This window comes from Mastomys coucha, unplaced genomic scaffold (assembly GCF_008632895.1).
Source record: "Mastomys coucha isolate ucsf_1 unplaced genomic scaffold, UCSF_Mcou_1 pScaffold21, whole genome shotgun sequence".
NCBI lineage: Eukaryota > Metazoa > Chordata > Mammalia > Rodentia > Muridae > Mastomys > Mastomys coucha.
The window spans coordinates 9,369,059-9,382,347 of NW_022196904.1; the positions used below are offsets into that span (position 1 = coordinate 9,369,059).

The 13,289-nt window shown below is 41.2% G+C and overlaps 1 protein-coding gene across 2 annotated transcripts in view; it reads left to right on the top strand.

Moving 5' to 3' along the window:
* Window positions 1–3,658: 3,658 nt before the first annotated feature.
* LOC116101628 (neurotrophin receptor-interacting factor 1) overlaps window positions 3,659–13,289 on the top strand; it is a 16,028-nt gene continuing 6,397 nt past the window's right edge. The window contains exons 1-4 of one of the 2 annotated variants that reach the window (XM_031385332.1): window positions 3,659–4,110; window positions 4,389–4,468; window positions 5,209–5,335; window positions 6,156–6,251. In XM_031385332.1, the coding sequence (XP_031241192.1) occupies window positions 4,436–4,468; window positions 5,209–5,335; window positions 6,156–6,251 (256 nt within the window). In that variant the 5' untranslated portion in view covers window positions 3,659–4,110; window positions 4,389–4,435. Of the gene's footprint in view, window positions 4,222–4,388; window positions 4,469–5,208; window positions 5,336–6,155; window positions 6,252–13,289 lie in introns of both variants that reach the window. The other variant, XM_031385333.1, reaches the window with a different exon arrangement.

The window sequence follows — 13,289 nt, forward strand, 5'->3', positions numbered from 1 at the left end:
GGACACCTTGTCCAGCCTTAGTGAGAGAGGATGTGCCTAGTATTGCAGTAATTGATGCAGAGGGGTGGGGTGGGGGTGTGGATTTGGAGAGGGGTCTTCCTCAGAGGAGAAGGGAAAGAGGGAATGGGAAAGGAACTGAAAGAGGGGTCAGTGGGAGGACAGGGGGCTGATATTGGGATGTAATGTGAATTAATTAATTAACTAATTAATTAGTTTTAAAAGAGACAGACTTTCTTTGTAAAACAGCCCTAGCTGTCCTGGAACTTGATCTATAGACCAGGTTAACCTCAAACTCATAAAGATCCACTTGCTTCTGTCTCCCAAATGCTGGGATTAAACACATGAGCCACCACAGCCATTTGAGAAGACCTTTTTTTGCTTTTTGGGTTTTTTTGTTTGTTTGTTTGTTTTGTTTTGTTTTTCGAGACAGGGTTTCTCTGTGTAGCCCTGGCTGTCCTGGAACTAACTCTGTAGATGGAACTCAGAAATTCACCTGCCTCTGCCTCCCAAGTGCTGGGATTAAAGGAGTACGCCACCACTGTCCAGCTTTTTTTTTTTTTTTTTTTTTTTTTAGAAGACCCATTTTTAATCAGGATCTTTTGAGGTCAAAAGATCCACCTTTAACCTCCCATACCTTCTGCTGACAGCCTATATAAAGGACATGGAAGAAAGAAATCCTCACTTTGTTTGTTCTTACTCTCTCTGGCAAATCCACTACTTCAATGGCATTAGATCCCACCTGTTTGGGATTCTGATATATACAGCTGAGACATCTAGCCTTCTAGACTGAACAAGTTCTGGCTTTTTAGACCTTCCATTGATACATAGCCACTGTTGGCCTAGTTGAACCACAGCCAGTAAGCCATTTTAATAAATCCCCTCTATTGATGGGTGGATGGATTATAGATAGGTAGGTAGATAGATAGATAGATAGATAGATAGATAGATAGATAGATCAGTTCATTCATTTGTCCACTCAGTTGTTTCTCTAGAGAACCCTGACTAATGGAGTCATCAAGAGTCCTTGCTGGGACTGTCAAGATAGTTCATCACATTCACAAAAGAACATTTTTGAACAAGTAATGTCTGTGGACATTTCTCCTTAAGTTTGAATCCAATCCAAACCATATTGTGTAGAAGAGTAGATTCTTTCCTTCACATTTTTAGAGGAAAGGACAAAACAAAGCTCAAGAAGCCAAGCTGCTCCAAAGCCCCATTGTATTAAATCTAATGAGGAAGGAAGTAAATGACACACATTGGCTTTTAATTCTGGAGCACAAGCATTTTCAACTATGCAAGTTTACTCATGCATCTCAAAAGCTACTCTTAATAGGTCAAGAGGTTCTCTGCATGTTCCAACAAATTAACATTTTATTTTTATGATTCTACTATTAAAGGACCCTTTACCCCAATACTGTTTAAGTTATTGCAGCTTTTCTGCATACATATATGAAAATTAATTTATGAATATTATGTTCTTATTATGCCTGGCTTACTTTGATTTCACAAATTTTGAAAAGTTATCCACTGAGCTGGACATAGTGGCACAAAACTTTTATTCCAGCACTCAGAGGCAGAGGCAAGTAGATCACTGTGAGTTGGAAGCCAACCTGATAAACATAATAAGTTCTAGGCCAGCCAGGGCTACATACTGAGAAAAAAAAAAGGCAAAAAATGGAAGAAAGAAAGAAAGAAAGAAAGAAAGAAAGAAAGGAAGGAAGGAAGAAATCATATTGGATTTTAAGTATGTTATTTATTTCTTTTACCTTTTCCCCAATAGTTTTAGCACATATGTCTATTTTATCTATTTACAAAACAAGAACATCTAAAATTTTTAAATCAAAATTGGTAGTGTTCTCTTTTGTTTTGGATGTGTATAACCATTCACAGATGTGTAATATGTAGGTAAACAAGAAAAAAAAATCCAGAAACTAGAAAGCAAAGTTTGATCCATAAAAGGCAGACTTTAGCTTCACCCTAATATAGTCCACCACCACGACCACCAGGAGAAAACCTTAACCTTGAGAGACCAGAGACCCTGCCCACTCAAGAAATGTGGACACAATCTCCTGAACCCGCAGATGAAAGGTTAGAACCAAACTCAAGTTATTTCCTGACCTCTGTACATATGTTGTGGTGCAGAAATACAAACATGCACAATAAATAATAAATTTTCAGGCCACTGAGATGGTTCTTCAAGTAAAACCATCTGCTACTAAGTCTGACCTCCTAGGTTCTGTTCCTGCAACCCACATGAAGGAAGGACAGAACCAATCCCTGAAACCAAACCCTGAAAGCCGGCTTATTTTACTCCAGTTTGGTTTTTTTTGTTTTTTTGTTTTTTTGGTTTTTTTTTTTTTTTTACGCCATTCTAAGTACATGCAAAGAATAAGGTCAGTTCTAAGTTAAGGAACAAACAAGGCAATAAAGTCCTGTGGTATTCACGGACTTACAAGACGACCAAGGTCTTAAGCCTACTATCTTGTCCTAGCCCAAAGTAAAATTCTTGTCTGAGTCTACTTCTGTGTCTTAGCCTAATGTCAAATTCCTGCCAAATTCCTAGAAGCAGCACCAAGAGCTCTCCACATGTATGAGTATTTACGGTTAGCCTCCCTGGGACTGAGGATAATTTTAGTTCTCTTCATACATTTCTGATCCTCCAGAACAGGCAAGGCTACAAAGAGAAACACTGTCTCGGAAAAAACAAAACAAAACAAAACAAAACAAAATGGCCTTTGTAGCTGGTCTTTGCTACTTTGTGGTTTCTCTTTTTCCTCCCATCATTATCCTTGCCCCCTTCTTACGCACTAACACTAGACAGGAAAGAAACAAGAATAGAGGGGAGAGAGGAATTAGGAAAATTCCTGAATCTGATTTCTTTTCTTTTGCTTCTCTTTTGACCTCGGCTACTAACAAACCACAACCAACCTCCTCCCTATACAATCAGAAACTAACTGGCCCAACCCAGCCCCCAACCCTTTGAAAACTTCTCAGAATCCCCAAATATAAGACAATCACAAAAACTATGTGCTGCAGACAGAACCACGATTCTGCTGGAGCACAAAGCAAATGATGGTCAGCTGCTGCAGGCAGTCAGTCCGAAGCAGCCCCACATCCCTACACCTGGAATCAAAACAAAAGCACTTTCTTATATGTTTTGTTTTTGTTTTTGTATTTTTCAAGAAACCGAAATTCCAGAATTCTCACTACATCCCTTCCTCTGATAGGGAAAACTGGAGAGGACATTTAGTGTAGCCTACCATATATTTCACGTCCACCAGGTCTCCACACTTCCCACCTAAACGTTGAAAGACCATATAAACCTGCCTACTCTACAAATCTGGACGCAAACGCCTGTCCTCTCATAGAAACCTGAGTAAACTTTTCATTCCGATGTTTAATGGCTTTCTGTTTCTACAGTTTAGTCCTTCCTTCCTCTCCCTTTAAGAGCACCGGTGAGCCTTCAGCAAGATTGGATCCTTTTCTCCTTCCTCTCAGGAAATTCTAAATGACTTTGTCTTCTCTTGCCTCCGACCCACAGCCAGCCCCCACCCGGATCCTTTTACACTAGTTGAGCAGTACGTTCCGTCTGTCCCTTCGTTTCGCCTTCTTTAACTCCGCTACGCGGCTCGCAGCCCTCAGCAGACCTAACACTAGCACTTCCGGCCCACCCCCTTGCTCATCCCCAGCTTCTGGTTTGTCCAAGTTCTCTTGCTCCTGTTAGTGGGTTCGACTCTCTCCTAGCCTCGGTCTCTGTCCACAGAGGTACTGGTGCTCAGCGTCTTAGTATCCTCCTTCAAAGGCTTCATCCTAGTTCTTTAGCAGCCAATAGCACACACCTACGGACTTCGGCTTCGCCCGCCAACAGGACGGATGCCGCCTGATTGCTACCGCTCGACGTCCGCGGGGGCGTCTGGGAGTTGTAGTCCCGACCAGTGAGCTGACGCAGTTCAGGACAAGACAGACGGGCGAGCGCCATTGTGTCTTTCGCAGGCACACTCGCTGCGTGAAAGCCCGTCGGGGATAGCACCCATCTTCTGTCTTATTTGCAACCTCTGGAGCCCAGTGTCGGCTTCGTTAGTGGCTCCACTTCTACAGACCCGGGAGAAGGTGTGTAGTCGTGAGTCCGGATCCTGAGGAAGAGATCGCGTTCTAGATGGGAATACAGTTTAAGAAAACCAATCGCTTTCTGGATTAGAGGACATCAGCTGTCCCCTCTCGGTTAGAAAGGAACCTGTCTTGTAGGCTTATGGGAGTCGGGGAGAGGACTCACTGGGCACTTTGCAATTTTAGGGTGGGCTGGTCATGTCCTGCCGAGGGGCGGGATATGGGCAGAGGTGGGGGAGCCACTGGGCACAACCCTTAGTGCCCTCCTCTTCCACCTTCAGTTTCATCAGCATTCTGCCTACTCCCACGAGAGAACATTGAGGACAGTATGGCTTCCACGCTGCCAACAACCTGGCCCCATGTGAGTAAAGGCTTCTTTTCAGTTTTTGAGTCGGCTCAGGGGCCAGCTAGTGGTGAGACGCTTGTTCTCAAATGCCCTAGAGTTCCGGGAGGAGTTGAAGGACTGCCCAAGAGGGTGGTTAGAACAGAAGAAACAAACAAACTGATTTCTGAACCGGGAACTGGCAAGCCAGATTGAGGCTTTTCAATTAAAAAACAAAAACCACTTCTATTACATTTATTTTGTGTATGGGTGTGCATGTGTGTGCCACTGCCTGCTTGTAGAGGACAGAGGACAACTTTCCGGATCGCTACCCTTCTTTCAACATATGAGTCTTGGCGATCAATCAAACTCAGGCTTGGTAGCAGGCACCTTTACCCACTGAGCATCTCACCAGTCCTTTTCAACCTTTTTTTTTTTTTTTAAGCTGGGGGTCCAGTGAAAGAAACTGACAGATTTAAGAAGAGGCTCATATTTAGTTTTCAGCAGCTACTTTAAGGAAGTGACTATTCAAAAACAAGAAAAGAGGTATAGATGGGAGCCAGCAGCTCTATCCCCTGGCTAGTGAGAAATGAACAGGTTTTCGCAGACCACAGGTCTCACTTGTTCCCTGATTAGTGTCAGACCGATTTGCTCAAGGATTCAGATAAAGGAACTTGAGATAAGTAAAATGTAACTGGGTCATCCTGCTCAGCCTTTCTATTCTTCTGTCACTGTGGAAGAGGAAAACCAGTGGCTGAACTGCATCTTGTGACTTTTAGGAATCTGTGAAGTTTGAAGATGTATCACTGACATTTACCAAGGAAGAGTGGGTACAGCTGGACCTCCAACAGAAGTGCCTGTACAGGGAAATCATGATGGAGAACTACAATAACATGATGTCAGTGGGTAAGGCAGCCTCCATTTTAATAAAGATCTGTTTGGGTGGGTGGAGCATGCTTTTAATTCCAGCACTTCAGAGGTGGAGGAGGATTGGAAGTTCAGTGCCAGTCTTGACTCTACCTGTCCCCACCCCAATCCCGAAGGTGTGGTACCTCTGAACTGTATGTGCTTGGGTTTAGGCTGGAGGCACCAGAGGAGAAATGTTAAGGGAATGTAGAGCTTGGTAGAGAGGGAAAAGGCAGCTTTTTGGTATGACTTCAGAAGTTTCATCCCTAGCAATGCATCCGGGTCCCTGAATACTGGGCAGAGCCTAAAAGGGACGTTTGTAGCTGTAGTGACAGCTGCCTGGAATTTTTATGGCATGTCAAACATATGAGATGTCAGTGTCCAGCAGTTCAGGGGTATCTCAAAATTGTGATTACTTTGTGGTTCTTAGGAAGTCTTCTGTCCTCTCTAGCTATTTCATAGCTGTGGCTCCAAGCTTTGTGTCTATTTAAACAGAAACAAAAGTTGGTATAGTCCTGACCAGTTCTTTCTCAACTATCAAATTTAGCAGGGAAACAGAAGCTTTCCTGGAATGTTCTCCCATATCCCCCACAGCACCCCCCCCCACACCCCGTTGACCAACCTCCCTTTTTACTTTATGGTACCTTTGTTGTCAAGGAAACCCGCGAAATCCAACCAAAGGAATGGATATGTAGTTGTCACTGCTCAAGACCTGAAGTCATCATGTCACAGCATGGGGGACAGGAGGGGATAGAATCTTGCAGCGGATAGCATTTTCTCTAAGCAGACCTCCAAGCCTTGTCTCTTTTCCATTGAGCAGAGTATCACTTTTCCAAGCCAAATGTCATATCTCAGTTAGAAGAAGCAGAAGACTGCTGGCCAATGCAGAGAGAAATTCCTCAAGATACCCTTTCAGGTAAGAGGCAGGCATATGGGAGTTTCCAAAAGGGATGAATCTTCTGGTTATTCCCAGACTAATGTCTTCTAAGCAGTAGGAGAACCCAGGTGCATGTCCTAATAAGTATAAGTTATATTCCAGTCTACAGTCATTTTTTTCATGATGCTAGTGATTAAGCCCAGGGCCTTTCACATGATAAGCAGAACAGACATGCTACCACTTGAACTAACATCCCCAGGTTCAGTCTTTGGTTAGGGGTGGCAGTTGTGGTGTTGGGGTTTGTGTATAGTGGTGGTGGGGTTTGTGCTGGGGATTTTGTTGTTTTGGATTTTTGTTTTGTTTTGAGATAAGGTCTTAGGTAGTTTAGGCTGGCCTCCAACCTATTAATTAACTAAGGATATGAATTCCTGATCATCTCTCTGTCTTAGAAGTTCTGGAATTACAAATGTGTACTACCACACTGGCTCCTGTTTTTATATTTCTCTTATAAGTTTGTTGTTGTTTTTAAGGACATAGGCATAATGTCTGAATACTTTTGTGAACTCAAACATTTTTAACCTTTTTTGTTGTTGTTCTATTTATCTGGTTTCACTTTATGTGTGGTGGGCATAAAATCTTTGAGCCCTCCCAAAAATTCAGATTCATTCTTCCTCTGTTTGTTGGAAACAGCATCTTTCTGTAGACTAAATTATTATTATCATAGTACAGAAGCCTCCATACTCTTGTGCTTTGATTGTTTTTTTTCCCCCTTTCTGGGTACATGCCATAATATAACACATTTTATTGTATATTAATGAGCTTTAATAAATTCCTATATCCCTTGTAGTTTAAAAAAAATAATCTCAGCCAGGTAGTAGAAGCACACACCTTTAATCCCATCACTTGGGAAACAGAGGCAGTTGGATCTCTGTTTAAGGCCAGCTGGTATACAGAGCAAGTTCCAGGACAGCCAGGACTACACAGAGAAACCATCTTAAAAAAACAAAACAAAGAAATCTTAGATGTCTTTTAATCCTCCAGATAAAGACCAATTTGCCTAGATTAGTTGAGAAAAGATGTTAGAATGAACATTAAATTTGATTGGACTTAATCGTTGCTATTACCTGTTCTGGTTAATCCTTGCATGGTTGTTCATATGAGCCTGCATGCTGCTAAATCCTCTTAACATTGACGTCTTAATTACTTTTCTATTGCTGAGAAGATATAGCATGACCAAGATACAAGAAAAAACATGTGATTGAGGGTTTGCGTGTAATTCGATGGGTACGTCCACAACCATCATTGTGAGGAGCATGGCAACAGGCAGGCAGGTGTGGTGCTGAAGCAGTAGCTAAGAGCTCACTTCCTAATTCACAAGCCAGAAGCAGCTAGAGAGAGCTCAAGCTAACTGGGAATGGCAAGGACTTTTGAAACCTCAAAACTCTACCCCAGTGACACAGCTCACAGCAGGGCAACACCTAATTTTTTTCTTTTCTTTTCTTTTCTTTTTTTTTTTTTGGGGGGGGGGGGGGTTTTTTTTTTTTGAGACAAGGGTTTCTCCGTATAGCCCTGGCTGTCCTGGACCTCACTCTGTAGACCAGGCTGGCCTCAAACTCAGAAATCCACCTGCTTCTGCCTCCCAAATGCTGGGATTTTGGCTTGCACCTAATCTTTTCTAAAGAGTTTCACCAACTGGGAACCAGACATTCAAATATATTAGGCTACAGGGCCATTCTCATTCAAATCACCACAATCTGCTTGCTGGCCCCATGAGCCCATGGCAGTATGCATTCAGTCTAACTTCAAAAGTCCCCATAGCCTTTCACAATCTCAACACTTTAAAAGTTCATAGCCTTTAGGCTGGAGAGTTTGCTCAGTGGTTAGAGCATTGGTTATGCTTGCAGAGCCCTAGCAGTCACATGGCAGCTCAGAACCATCTGTAACTCCAGTCTCAGGAGTTACATGACGACCTATTCTGTCTTCTGAGGGCACTGCACTCACACAAGTTCAAAATCTCTCCTGAGACTCAAAGTAATCTCTTTAATTGTAACCCCGTTAAAATTCAAAAAACAAGTTACATTCTTCTAACATACAATGGCACAGAACATATATTTCCATTCCAGAAGAGGGAAAAGGAAATACTGGACCTAATCTAAACTAACCAAATCCTGTAGGTCCGTGTAATTGGGGGCTTACTTATAGTTTCAAAGGGCTGGTCCATGGCCCTCATAGTGGGTAGCATGGCACTGCAGCAGTAATGAGAGTATACATCTGATTCACAAGCAGAAGGCAGAGGGAGAGAGCTAGCTGGAGCTGGCCTGAGCTTTGGAAACATCCCTGGGGACACACCTTGTCCAGCAAGGCTTCTAATCCTACCAAACAGTTCAACCAACTGGGACCAAGTATTCAAACATATGAGTCTATGGCTGTTAATTTTTTCTTTGCTTTGGAAATTGCATAGTTCTATCATCATATCCAAAACATGATTCTGAAAGTAAAGAGTGGGTATCTGCCTGACATATAGAAAAATGTATAGGTTTTGATGAGCATGATGCTAGATTCTGCTTTGTTTCACATCAACATTCATCTGAATGAGTAAATATTCAGCTAGTGCTTTCTAATGAATGAAAAAAAAATCATTCCTATATGATACATAGGAAAATACCTATTTCCATTGCAGAATCATCCGTGATTGGAAAAATCTTCCATAGTGATTCTTTTTCCCTTTGATCAGTTAAAGTGGTAACATAGTAGATATAAGAAATGCCTTGCTGTAAGGTTGTGGTTTTTTGTTAATATTCATAAAAGACATAGAAGTTTTCTCTGTTTTTGTTATCCTCAATTTTTTTTTTAATTTATATTTTGGCTATAAAGCACACCATGTGCCACTCGATGCTTCTGGTTGTGTTTTTATGCTCTGGTGAGGTAGCATCAGAACACTTTCTGACCTTGTTAACCTGTCAGATCTCCACCTGCTGCCATCTTTGGTGATGATGTTTAGTTTCACATCAACATTCATCTGAATGAGTAAATATTCACCTAATGCTTTCTAATGAATGAAAAATCATTTCTATATGATGGAAATAGGAAAATTTTGAGACTAGGTGTAGGAAACCAAAATACAAGAACATGTAGGTTAAGTTAGCAGAAGGCACCTGGCCACATCAGCTTTGGGGGAAGTATGACATTTATTGTGGAGGAATGGTGTGACAGGGCTTTTCACAGCTCACTCTGGTTGGTTTGTAAAGAAAGAGCTGTAGCAGGACACAGATGGAGAAAGGAAGTGGGCACCAGTAGTCTCTACGGTTGAAATGGTGATGCCTGCCATGAGAGCATGGCAGGTTTGGGGAGAATTAAAGAGTGTGTTTGACTCAAAGGTAGACTCAGTAGATCTAAGTAATTAGCTAAACTGGACCAAAAAGCTGCTCAGAATTCCTATGGGTGAAGGAAGCTTTGAAGGGCTTTCCTGTGGCTGTTGTTCATGATCTGTATGCTTACGGCAAGCACTCTGTGGTTCTGGAAACTGATCCCGGAGCCTTGTACGTGCTATGCAAGCACTCTGCCACTGGGCTACGTATATCCCCAGCCATGTATTGCAAGGGAAACTTAAGCTGAATTGTTAGAAGTAACTTATTTTAAAGGTAATAAAGGCATAAACTATTTTAAGAAGTGAAACTGTGGTTTTCTTTTTCTCTCCATAATGACATGTTAGGTAAAACTTTACACTGATTATGTGAAGAACCACCTAATAGTGTTTACCTTGAAAGTTGGATTTAAACTGTGCCAAGTTTCTACTTATCTTATCAGATCTAGATCGTAGATGAAAAGGGACTAATGGCACATCCAAGGAGGTTTGCTGAGCCAATTGCTTGTTTGAACTTCAAGAGGTCCAGGAAGCAAATAAAAATATGAGATTTTAGAATGTCATATATTACTATTAAATGAAAAAATACATCTTCACTAGTGTTCCAACAGTTGTGTGCAATAATGCCTTTTATTAGTGCACAGAAGTGAAATTGAATCCAAAGTTTAAATTCTTTCTCTCATCTAAGCTTACAATCTTCTCCAGCTAGAATGACAACATGGAATGTGGTTGGTGAGTAATATGAGAAAATGGTTGAATTCTAAGACAAATGTCATTTATCCTCAAGAAAGCTTTGAATTGAATAAGATCCTATGATGGCAATATGGGAAAATAAATTAAGTTGTGTTCATGTATTCAGTTATCATTTAGTGCCATTCCAAAAATCACAGCCAAATGTATATCCCTAAAGTGGGCACTTGAAAGTTAACTAGACTTAATCATTAGAAGCAAGGCATAAAAGACACTATTGGCCAGGCATGGTGGTACATACCTTAAGTCAAAGCACTTGAGAGGCAAAGGAGGGCTGATCTCTTAGGAATTCAAGAATACCAAGATAGCATAGTGAGACTCTATCAAGAAATAAAGGAGAAAGAGATTAAGTAGTAGATGAATAAGTCACAATCACAGGAGAACCTGCTAGAATGCTTATTTCTTTTCCTTTGTGTATGTGTGGTTTTGCTTGTGTGTTTTTCTGTACACCATGTGCATGCAGTTCCCATAGAGGCCAAAGGAGGGCCTCTAATTCCCTGGGACTGGAATTAAACATGGTTTTGAATCATCATAAGTGTGGTAGGAAAGGAACCCAGGTCCTCTGGAAAAAGCAGGCACTGATGAGCCATCTCTCCAGCCCCAAACTTGAAAATTGTCATCTTAAGAAATGAAGCAAGAAATGAACCTTATAAGAGTCATTTCTCTTTTATTTGAGGAAGAGGCATATTTATAACCTAAGGATGTCCACATGCTTGAGCAAACATGTAGAGAATGAAAGAAATTCACAAAATGTTAGAATACATACATGTGGAAAATGAAGGAATTTCACTACAGACTTCTGAGGGCCTTATCAATTTGTTGAGTGTCTAGAATCTAGAGTTATCATGTATTTTGGATAGAGCCTAGTCCAGTACTGTTGCTTTTTGTTCAAGAACACATTTTCTCTCATCTTTATGAATTTTCTCTCTGAGATCATTAGGGTGGGGGGAGGGGTGATATCAAAAAAGTGTGCAGTAAATATGTTTAGTGTGAGAAAGCCAAGTTTCAGCTCAGCTTGGACCACTTTAACTGTTAAATGGCTAAAACAGGATATTAATCTAAAAAGACATGAATGGGACTCTTTTGTGAAATTTTCAGTATCTGAGAACTCCTCTAAGGGACGAAATCTCAAAAGTATGATTGAAGCAGGAATAACTTCTGACCTAAGTTTTACCTTGAGAGAACTTTGTATTAAAGCCCCATCCGACAAAAATACAACTTTCTTACACTTAATAATAGCATCTGAGAACTCTAAAGTCATGAGAATGTGCATGATATAGAAGCACTTTCATGTGTAGCTCTCTTATTTGGTATCACAGTTGTGCTAGGAATAGTCTTAAGAATGTAAGTGCTATTAGGAAGCCACAGAGCATTAAAGGGAAACCCCTGGCAGGGATCCCTGTGAGTATGACAATGTAGAAGGCTTCAGTAGGAGTCCTCATTGGATTCTGTATCAGAGGACTCATATGGGCAAGGACCCTTTGGATGTATTCTCTGGGGAAATCATCAGCTTTAAGTCCTCCATTGTCTGAGAGTGAGAAAATACACAATTAGAAAGGATTACAGTGAATAAGAAAAGTAAAATGTCAGGGGTCTTTTAAAAAAAAAACAAATTATTCTATAAATTTCAATTACCAGTATGACTGAATTACCCTTAGTAAGAAGGTACCACGGAGTGAATGAATACCTGAAGAAACCCCAAGAAACAAGAGTATATCTTCAAAGGTGATTGCACTATGAGTCCAAACTTTGAGAAAGTAAGGGAAATCTTGAGGCAGATAGTGTTACAGAGACATCTGAGGGCTCAGATTTATAGGTTTGTTTGAGAGTCCAGAAGTTGTAGAGTATTTATCTTGGCTAGACCAGTGGTTTTTAGCCTTCCTAATGCTGTGACCCTTTGATACAGTTCCTCGTTTTGTGGTGACCCTCAACCACAAAATTATTTTTGTTGCTACCTCATAACTGTAATTTTGTTATTGAAAAGGGTCATTCAACCCCCAAAGGGGTCGTGACTCACAGGTTGAGAACTGCTGTGCTAGAGTCTAGTCCAGTAGAGGATTTTCATGATGTGTTTTTGTTCAAGAATACATTTTCTCTCTCATGTGTTTTTTTCTCTGGGACCTTTGTATAACATCTGTCTGTCTCAAGTATGTATGTCATGATTCTCTTAAATAAATCACTACCATTCTCTAGTATCCACACTTAAAATCTAGGGTCACTGGAAAGCCTGCAATACATTGCTAAAACCCATGAACAGAGCCTTGAAGCAAACAGTGTGGGTGATGAAGGGGAGACATCCTCTGAAGAAGCTTAAAAAGAAAAAAAAAAAGCCGGGTGGTGGTGGCGCATGCCTTAATCCCAGTACTGGCAGGCAGATTTCTGAGTTCAAGGCTAGCCTTGTTGGTCTACAAAGTGAGTTCCAGGATAGCCAGGGCTACACAGAGAAACCCTGTCTCACAAATAGGCCTGGTGGGGCTGGAGAGATGGCTCAGCGGTTAAGACTACTGACTGTTCTTCCTGAGGTCCTGAGTTCAAATCCCAGCAACCACATGGTGGCTCACAACCATCTGTAATGAGATCTGATGCCCTCTTCTGGTGTGTCTGAAGACAGCTACAGTGTACTTATATACATAAAATAAATAAATCTTTAAAAAAACAAAACAAAACAAATAGGCCTGGAGTTGTAGGCAATAATCCTAGCTAGATGGAAAACTAAGGCAGGTTCAAGGCCAGTCTGGCAATTACTTGTCCTCAAATAAAAAGCAAAGGGCTGGTGAGATGGCTCAGTGGATAAGAGCACTGACTACTCTTCCAAAGATCGTGAGTTCAAATCCCAGCAACCATATGGTGGCTCACAACCACCCGTAATGAAATCTGACACCCTCTTCTGGTGGTCTGAAATACTCATTTATAATAATAAATAAATCTTTAAAAAAAAAAGCAAAAAGAGGGACTACAGATGT